At 42.1% G+C, this 9,942-nt stretch overlaps 1 protein-coding gene across 1 annotated transcript in view; it reads left to right on the top strand.

The window, feature by feature from the left end:
- The window catches only part of LOC109117815 (ankyrin repeat domain-containing protein 26), a 24,610-nt gene extending 15,383 nt beyond the window's left edge, over positions 1–9,227 (top strand). Inside the window, exons 6-8 of the mRNA XM_033759642.1 lie at positions 6,694–6,773; positions 6,927–7,047; positions 9,032–9,227. Coding sequence (XP_033615533.1) covers positions 6,694–6,773; positions 6,927–7,047; positions 9,032–9,227 — 397 coding nt within the window. The remainder of the gene's footprint in view (positions 1–6,693; positions 6,774–6,926; positions 7,048–9,031) is intronic.
- The last annotated feature ends 715 nt before the right edge of the window (positions 9,228–9,942 follow it).

Raw genomic sequence — 9,942 nt, 5'->3', positions numbered from 1 at the left:
TTTAATTTGTTTTTTTTTGAGAGGGGTTCTCTCCAGGTAATTCAGGCTGGTTGTGAACTCACAATTATCCTGCTGTGTCAGCCTCCTTTGAGATGGCATTACAGGTTTGAACAACCACGCCAGGCTAGAATGCTGCATTTTTGTCTCCAGTTTCTCCCTCCTCTGTCTGCTTCCTGGCAGCCATGGCATGAGCAGCTTCCTTTAACATGCCCTTCTGTTATGACTCCTCTGCCTTGGAGTCAGATGGCCGTGGATTGATCCCATTTAAATCATGAGCCAAGTCAACCTCTGCTAAGTTGGAGGCATTGGGTATTTTGGCACAGCAAAAGTAAGCTGACTGATAGTTTCTCTGCCCTTTAGCTGTGCTCTTTCTAGAACCTCTTCCCTGAAATACTATGGGGAAATTACCAGATGTTCAAAATCTGGCATACTTGAGGGAAAATCAAAGCACTTAAACTAATAAATGAGTTTAAAATGGAAAACATCTCAATTCTCAGGAATGTTTAATGTGCAGATGGAGAATGAGTGCTTGAAAAACAGGGTTATGGCCAATCGTTTGTCTTTTATATTGGGGATGTGAGTTTCTGGCTACCGTGTATATATACCTCCCAAAAAGAAAACTCCCAGGACTGCTTTATACCACACTGGGCCTGTGATGAAGGCCCAGTGAAACAGACTCAGACCTGGAACACTGAGCTGACTGGGACTCTGAACCCAGCAAACACGAGGCCCTCTGTGCTGCCCACCCTCCACACCTCTTCCCCTCCTCCTCCCTTTCTCCTTTCCCTTCCCATCAGGCCCTGCTCTCTGCCCCACCCCTTTTCGTTCTTACCCCGCCCTCTGCCTGTGCATGCACTGTGATAGAAAGCAACCACACCCCTGCCTGTGTGGAGCCCTCTATTTACTGCTTTTAAGGAAAACGCCAGGCCCTTGCAAAATTAGCCACTGTCCTTTGAAGCTGCCAGTTCTACTTTGCACCTTTTGATGAGCCCTGATTAGGTGGCAACCACAGTGCTGGTGCCACGACTTGTCTTCGGATCTCCAGGCAAGGGGACCCTCAGTCAGGGTCTCCTCATCTCTGCTCCCCTCGGCTCTTCCATGCTTTCCACCTCACTGCACTGGCGTGGACACTGCCCAGAGGGTCAGCTGAACCACAAGATCTGGAAGAGGTGAAGTTCGGTTATTTCCTGGACCTGTAATTAAAACATGTAAGTAAAGAGGATGGAAAGTCTTCTGCCATTCTCACCAGTGATTTAACTGTGCCTCACACTATCCCTGAAACAGAGGATTGATTGGCAGGTAAGAAAAAACACAGGTGGGACAGATTATACATTAACAAAGAGGAAAATTAAATCTCAGAATTGAATTTTCATCTGGCTTCAGGTGGGTGACGTGAGCTACAGCCCTGTGTGGGGAGGAGTGGAGTCCCTGAGGGACCAGGCCAGCTGTGGGACCACCACTCAACACTGCCCTTGCCACTCCTAGCTCAGGCTCAGCAGACATGAGCCCCCAGCAGGCATGAGCCCCATCCAGGTCATTCGCTGCGTGCTCAGGTGGCAGAAGATGCCAGCCAGATCCCGATGGCAGCTGCTTTCTATCCTCAGTATTCACGCTGCAGCGCACCCACAATGAAGTCTTGGAGGCCTCAGAGGGTCATTCGTTTGTCATGTAACCTGCAGCACAAGCAAAGCAGTAGCATCCCGCAAGTAACAATGCAAAAATGGTGCTGTCTTCATGGGGACTCCATGTGAGAATCAGGGTGGGTCCCAAGAGGCAGAGGGGACAGGTTGTTGGCATCGTCACTCACAACCCAACAGAACTGCTCCCTCACACAAAGCAACCCCTGAGGTCTTTAAAGCACACAAGTGACTGAACATAGAGGGAAACTTTCCTGAAGTGGAAAATTTTACAGGTGAGAGGAAAAGGTAGCACTTTCTCCTTTGGTAATGCAGATGCCCTGCTCTGTATTTATATGCATGATCTCAGCACTTCTGTAGCAAGTAAACTTAATTTTTTATTCAAAAACCCCAAGCTGCCCATAAAAACAAAAATCCAGAAATATACCATTAGTTTTTGTAAATGGATAACAGTGACAGCGTGCCACTGGGTTCCAAGGAAGCAGTTTTCAAATTAAGCAGCTACTGTCAGTAAATTCTAGAATAGGGGGCAATACATGAGAACACCAGGCCTAGATTAATGACAAAGGATTTTAATCAGACACCCAGCTACACTCAGAAATCAAACTTCCACTTTATCCCTAGAAGCACTTCTAGACACACATTATTGTCTTTAGAAAAAGGGCAAAAACTACAGCAGACAGAGATGAGTGAGGACTGAAAAGCTAGCACGGAAGGAATAGCATCTCAGGCTACACCCTAGCTCTGTGAGTCCCAGCAAGCAGAGTGCCAGAGACCCTCACTCCACGCCTGCCCCATTTAAATTAGTCCCTCATCACTTAGAGCCAGCACCGCACCTCATGAGAAATGCAGTGGTCATGCAACCATATTGGCTTTCTGGAAAGCATGTGGCTCTTTCCAAAGGATAAGTTGTCTCCTGAGCACCACCAGCAACAGGCACAGTTAGTGTGGCTCACAGTCAGACTTTTTGTGTCAAATGAGCTTTACACAACAGGGAATATACTGTGTATTTTATATCCCATTTAAAAACACCCAGTGTTACTTAGCAATCATTTTACAACTATGAGAAACACTTTCAATTGCTGTATGATATTAACTCAAGAGAACATGTCATAATATATGTCACGATTTTCCTACTGGAGCATTAGGGTTCTTCAAATGTAAAAAAAAAAAAAAATTTTTTTTTTTGAGACAGGGTCCCACTATGTAGTTCAGACTAGCCTTAAACTCACCATGGAGCCCAGGCTGGCCTTGAACTTGTGGCAGCCCTCCTGCCTCATCCTCCAGAGGATTACAGGTGTGCCACCATACCCAGGATTCCTATATAAATTCATAATGATTATATGATGACATAATGAGTATTTGTTTGCCTCTCTGTATTGTAAGCCTTCATGCTTGCTTTCAGCAGGATGATGTGCAGTGGGTAGTATCTTCAGCATTTGTCCCACCAGTGAATGGAATATCCTCCGATTCATGCTCAAGCCAGCCTCATCCACAAACCAATCCTGATTCTCCCATAAGTCGTACTTAGTAGCCTAACTTACCTGAGATTTTCCTATAGCGATTTTTGATAAGCCCTTGGCAGAGAAAAGACAAACAGTTTTTTGGGCACTATGTCCTAGGCACATTCAACCCCAGCAGGCCATTTGGCCGACATGTGGGCCAGAAGCACCTGCTGCAGGCTGCACCAGGGATTGTCCTGAGCTCCTCAGTTCCCTTGGCACGCAGAGCTGGAGTGGGTCCCCCACCATCGCTGTCCCAGACCAAGGTGCCAGACCTCAGCAGACCCTCTGCAGTGACTGCCCCAGGCAAGGACTCTTAGACCTGTGACCTCAAATGTACAGGGAAACCTGGAATTAAAGAATGACCTCTTGTGGGTCTCCAGACAGATTACTGACCACACAAAAATAACCTTTCTTGCATGCAGCTTCAAGGGAATCAAATCATCTCGAAAGCATCAAACAGAAATTTACTCTCATTTCTACACCTTTGTGTTTCTATGGGTGGGAGAAACAGCAACCAGAATCACTGGGGAAATGGCTGTCAATCTAAATATAATTACATAAGCAGAGGGGCAAAGAAGTGGGGAGTAGGAGGTCTGGCAGGGCTTTCTGAGATTACTTTGCTCTAGTGAGTTTGCATTGCAGTAGTGACTGTAGTTACCATATATCTTTCTCAGCAAGCATAGCTATACAATTAATCCATCAATGTCTATTTTTTACACTGAGGGACATTTTTTACCCTCAGGATGATGTCAACTGCAGGTGCTGGAGGAAGGAGAAGAAAGTGTTCAAAGATGTTCATAAGGCCACTGAGAGGCAATCAGACAAATGTCTACTATCTAGAATATACACAGAACTTAAAAAAACTCAGACCTCCCAAATTTAAAGCTCCAATCCAAACATGGGCATAGGAAATGACAGACATTTCTCAGACAAACAAGTATAAATTGCACATAAACATGAAAAAATATTCAATATCACTGGTCATTCAAAAAATACAAATGAAAACAACATTGAGATTCCACCTCACCCCTGACAGAATGGCTGCTATCAAGAAATCTACCAATAACGAATTCTGGTGTCGTTGTGGGGAGAAATGAACGCTTCTTCATTATTAGTGGGAGGTGAGACTGCTGCAACAACTGTGGAAATCAATGTGAAGTTACCTCAAATGAGTAGAATTCAAACTTCCATGTGACGCAGCGGTTCCCCTGCTGATATCTTACCAAAAGAATTAAAATAATCATACCACAGAGATATATGATCACCCATGTTTATAGCAGCACAGTTTGTAATAGCTGAAACTTGGAAACAGCCCAATTGCCCATCAAAAGTAGACAGGATAAAGAAGTTGTGCAGGTGTGTTTTTTAAAAATACAATGGAGTAATACTCAGCCATAAAAAATGAAAAGCTAGAGACATTTATAACTAAATTTATGCACATTGAGGCCATATTCTTAAGTTAAATTAATAGGACACACATGTAAATACTAAATAGTTTCTCTGATGTGAAAAACCAAAAGTGTAAATAAGGACCAAAATGTATAATTGATATTGTGTAATAGGAAGAAGAGGTATAAAGGAGTAGGGGAAATGGGAGGGATGGGGGAAATGTAAGAAGGTGAAATAAAAGTATGAGAAAAGGAAAAAAAACTAGAAAAACATCTTTGTGAATAGGGAAGTGTGGAGGGTGTGAAGGGAGGGCAGGGGAATGGGGAAAAATAAGAACCAAGATACTTCATGTAATGGTACAGGATCCCAATGATGAATGTAATTGTACTGTGTACCTAAAATGTACCAATAAACTTAGTGTGGGGGGAACCATCCCAGGAATACAGACTTTTAGTTCCTACCACCTCCCAGCAACACTATGCTGGGATTCAATTGATGAGTGGTAGTCCCGTGAGAGGTCCAGGTGAATTGCTCCCCACCCCCACTTTGAGGCTGCCAGACAAGAAAATGGGGTGCAATGACAGTATGAGCATCTTCTGGCCCAGAAATGGATTGGGCAGCAGGGTGGGGAAGGTGATATCTCTGTCGTTCTAAGGGTCTTGTTTCCATGACAGCATTGTTTATCTGTTTGGGGTCATTAAAAATATATGGAAATAATCAGATATGTTGGATCACTGCTGAAATCCCAGCTATCTGGGAGACTGAGGAAAATTTAAGGCCAGAAAGCAGGAGTCACTGGTTTTAATCCATAGCATCATGAAAACAAACCAATACAAAATAATAGATTCAAATAGATTCAATAGATTCAAATTTAACTCCACCAGACCTACATGGGAGAGGAAATAGCTGAGTATGCCTGAGTGGGGAAATCACAGTCATCAGGTGGTCAGGTGTCCAGAGCTAGAGCTGGTTGACCTTGTCTCTTTCCTTTGTCAGGTAGCCCTGGAGCTGGGGCTGGGTGGGGCAGGGCTTGGGCCCAGTAGAGGCCAGGACACCTCCCTGCCCTGCCCAGTGGGGGAGCCACCTCAGCTGGGGCCTGCAGACTCTGAGAACCTGGGAAGTGTCCTGCAGAGGGAGCCATTGATTCACATATTATCCCTGAAAAGCTGAACCAAAGCAGTATTGTGCTACACCTAAAATGAAATGAAAGATTATGAAAAACAAGATGTGATAGAAGGTGTGTCAATTCCAGGACTGAAGGAGCTGGTTCTGACAGTAGGGAAAAATAATAACGTCTCCAGGACTAGGCACCAAGTCACTGGCAATATGGCAGGGCCCCAGCCAGGCACTGTCCTAGACTTCTGTCAGGCCCAGAAAAGCTCCTGTGATCTTGCAGGGTGAATGGATAACTGCAAATTTTCATTTACTTCTCACATCCACCTGATAATCCAGGTTCACGGTGAGGTAAAAGATGCTCCGAGGGACTCAGAAAGCCCCGCAAGGACTCACAACTACTAGGCAAAAGAAAGGACATTCAGATTGCTTAGCTGGGACTCTGGCATCCATCGAGTCTTCTCTCATTTTACCACCAGGAGGAGCCCTTGCTGTTTTCTACCCGACTCCACAGGTAACACAAAGCATTGGTTCTGAGGGGCAGAGGATATTTTAGCCAATAGATATTGTTAACTAGCCCTGAACTTGTCTGGGACACAGCCACACTCCAGAGTCACACTGACTTTTGCTACAAAGATACGATCGTAGTACCAGAGCCACAAAATCCAGATGCAGTTGAAACAGGCAGAGGTTAGCTGCTGAAATGCGGAGGTGGATGCTTAGGGCATAGCAACATTTGGCTCTCAGACTCTCCACCTGCTCCACTTTGCAAAAACCTGACCAAGACTCTTGTAGGACTCAGCATTCTCATTGAGTCACTACTCACTCTGTGTACTGGAACTGATATCAGACTGTAAAAGGCCCTTGGCTGAATTTAGATTCAGTTAGGGAGGAAAATACATATTAAATAAAATTTTGCGTTATGTCATTTTAAATTGTACAGTTCAGTGACATTGACTACTTTCATAATACTTTGAAACTAACACCACTAGTTTCAATTATTTTTTGATTTATCTTGTTTAATTCTGTTTATTTTTCTGGTCATTTAGATTGAAACAAGTGCCTACTACATGGAGGTCTTCAAGTAGTTGTTCTCTTTCCTCAGCCTCCCTGGTCTCTGGAATTACAGGTACCCATCCAAATCCTACATTTTCCAGAAGTTTTTTATTGCCCATAGCACAACTCTGTGCCTTTGAAGTAATGATCTCCATTCCCCCTTCCAGACCACCCCTGGAATCCTTAATTTAACTTTGAGCTCTGTGGTTTTGCCTCTTTTATACAGTTCCTATCATTGGAATCCATGGTGCCTGTCTTGTGAGTGGGCCTGCTTTTCGCAGTGCAGCTCAAGTGCAGCCAAGTTTCTGTACATTAGATCTTTCCTTCACACCACCAAAAAGCCAGAGGCACTGGCACCACACAATGGCTTTAAACATTCCTGCATGGAGGGGCAGGGGATGCCTGTAGTTCCATTAAGTGTGAAAAATGCTGTTAGAGATGTGTGAGTGTAGTTGTGTCTCTAATTCCCAGTCTTGGGAGCTGTATGCTGAAAGTGGCAATCCTGGGTCACATGACATAAACTCTTGAGGAACTGTTGAGGTGCTTTGTGCTGTGGCTGCACCATTTCACATCTCACCTACAAGCCAGCATTCTAAGCTTTAAAAAGTTTGAAATGAAGTTTTCTTCTGTCTGTAAAGAAAAACATAATACCTACACAGCTATTGCAAAGTATTGGCAAAAGGAAGAGTCACAGCATTTGATTGCCTAAAAGTAAAAAACCATTGATATTTTATCAAAATGCCTTTCCGTTTGTGTGCTAAAAACTATTTCTATTTCTTTTCCCTCATTGGGATTATTGGTATATCGTAGGTATACAGTACAGTTGCATTCATCATTGGGCTTTGTACCCACTTTCTTAGTTTCCATTGCATTGATTTCTGCTCTAATCTTTATGATTTCCTCTCTTGTATGAGCTTTGGATTTGTCCTGCTGTTCTTTCTCTAGAAGCTTGAGGGACATGTAAAATGCCCCCTTCAGTATTTATATGTCCAAATCTTATATCCTTGTCCTACTATGGCTCATTGAGAAAGTCATCCCACATTTCTGGAGATAGGATAGTTACCTTAGTCAAAAATCTCTTTAAATACAAAGAAAATGTAGCAATAAGTACAGAGATACTGGTATAAATTGAACTTGTTATCCAAAAATATTTGTGTAGTTTCAGTTAGCTTTTCATTGCTGCGACAAAATACCTAAGAAAATCAACTTATAAGGAGGCAAGTTTAAATTTAGCTTATAGTCACTCCTTTGTCACTTGGCTCTGTTGCTTAGACCTGTGACAGCTTCTCATGGCAGGAGTGCATGGGTGAGGAAGCCTATTCCTACTGGCCAGGAAGCAAAGATAGAGACAGGAAGGGTGAGGATTCCAAAGTCCCCTCCAAGGGCACACACTCAATGACCTCAGTTACTTCCACCTCTTAAAGCTTCCACCACCTCCTGGAGTGCCACAGGCTGCTGACCAAACTTTTGACACATAGACCTTTGGGGCACACTTCTAAACAATAGCAGAATCATCCAGAGGTATTGATAGCAGTTAAAATACTTCAGAAAATTTAGCATGTTGTAAATTTGCCAGAGTGAACTTGTGATTCATACTTAAAATGTATAGGTAAGTATTTGACACGTGCTGTTAGGTTGAAAGGTATTGGAACATTTGCACAAATATGTATTATAAATTGTACTATGGTGGTTAAGATAATTTTTATTGCACCATATTTATGCATTTGTTACTTTTAGAAAAGTTTCCTTAAGTCCTTAGGTTGGCTTTGTCAGACAAATGATAGAAATAATACATATTAGAATTATAACTGCAATTTTAAATATTGAAGAAAACATAACTAAGTTTTACAATGGCTCTAAATATTAACCTGAAGCATAAAAGTAACTATAAATTTTTGCATGAAACATATTTGTATACTTATAGATTATACTATAGCAGTGAAATTTTTGAGTTGCATTTATAAACCTATGGTATTACAATTTATAACATTAATTTTTAAATCTTTAAACTTTAAATGTTCACTTTGAAAATGTGGATCCCTGTAAATTGTGATTTCTGTATACAAAAGCCGTTCTTATAAGCAAAAACTAAAACCACCAAAAAATAGCACAATGACATTAATATTGATATAAATTTTTCTATGGGTTTGGGACTTCGGAAAATATTTCTCCATGGTCAATGCAGAATGCAGTCTGTGTCTACACAAAGGAAAAAGGGCCCTTGCTATGGCTAACCAAGCTTTCTAAAAGAGGGACAAGTGACCTGGGATCCCCTACTGTCAGCCATGAAAACACGTTATCCTTCAACAGAAACTAATTCCATGCTTTTAGATTTGATACCAACAAAACCCATGAGCCAGATAAATACAGTCTTTTACAAGGGCCAAAAGCAGAGAAGAAAAATTTGAAAAACTTACTTTGTGGCCGGGAAGGAACCACATTAGGAGGTGTGGACAAAGGAAGTGTGGTGGCTGAAGAGATGACCACAATTAAACTCTTAGCTGTGAGCCCCTTAAAAAACAAATGAAAGCTAAACACTTCCAGCATTCAGTGACACAAGATAGGTATTTTTTTTATTTTATTGAGTTTATTGGTATATTTTAGGGATACAGTACAGTTACATTCATTGTTGGGATCATGTACCTCTACATGGCAAGTCTTGATTCTCATTTTTTCCCCTTACCTCTGCCCTCCCTTCACCCCCTGCTACCCTCCCCATCTACAAACACTTTATTTTCATCTTTTCATTCTCTCACATTTTTTTCTTTTCCCTTTTTGTTCTTCCCCTACCCATCACACCTTCCCTGCACATTTAGCTCCTTTCTTCCCATTTCTAAATGTCAGTAATCTTATTAGAATCTTATGCATTGTTGCAGATTATTCACACCAGGGAAACTATTTGGTATTTACACATGAGTGACTTATTTATTTCACTTAGGAGTATATCTTCAATATGTATCCATTTTCCTATGAATGAATCTATTTAATCGTTCTTTATGGCTGAGTAATATTCCATTTTATAGAAAAACCACAACTTCTTTATCCAGTTTCCAACGGATGGGCAGATAGGCTGTTTCCAAGATTTAGCTATTACAAACTGTGCCGCTATAAACATAGGTGCACATACTTCACTGTGATATGATTCTTCCAGTTCTCTTGGCAAGAAACCCAGCAGAGGAATGGCTGGGTCAAATGGAACCTCCAGTCCAAGCTCTTTGAGTTATCTCCACATTGATTTCCAT

This window comes from Fukomys damarensis, unplaced genomic scaffold (genome assembly GCF_012274545.1).
Source record: "Fukomys damarensis isolate Sample0158 unplaced genomic scaffold, DMR_v1.0_HiC HiC_scaffold_37, whole genome shotgun sequence".
NCBI classification, from domain to species: Eukaryota; Metazoa; Chordata; class Mammalia; order Rodentia; family Bathyergidae; genus Fukomys; species Fukomys damarensis.
This window is presented reverse-complemented; position numbering and strand designations above follow the sequence as displayed.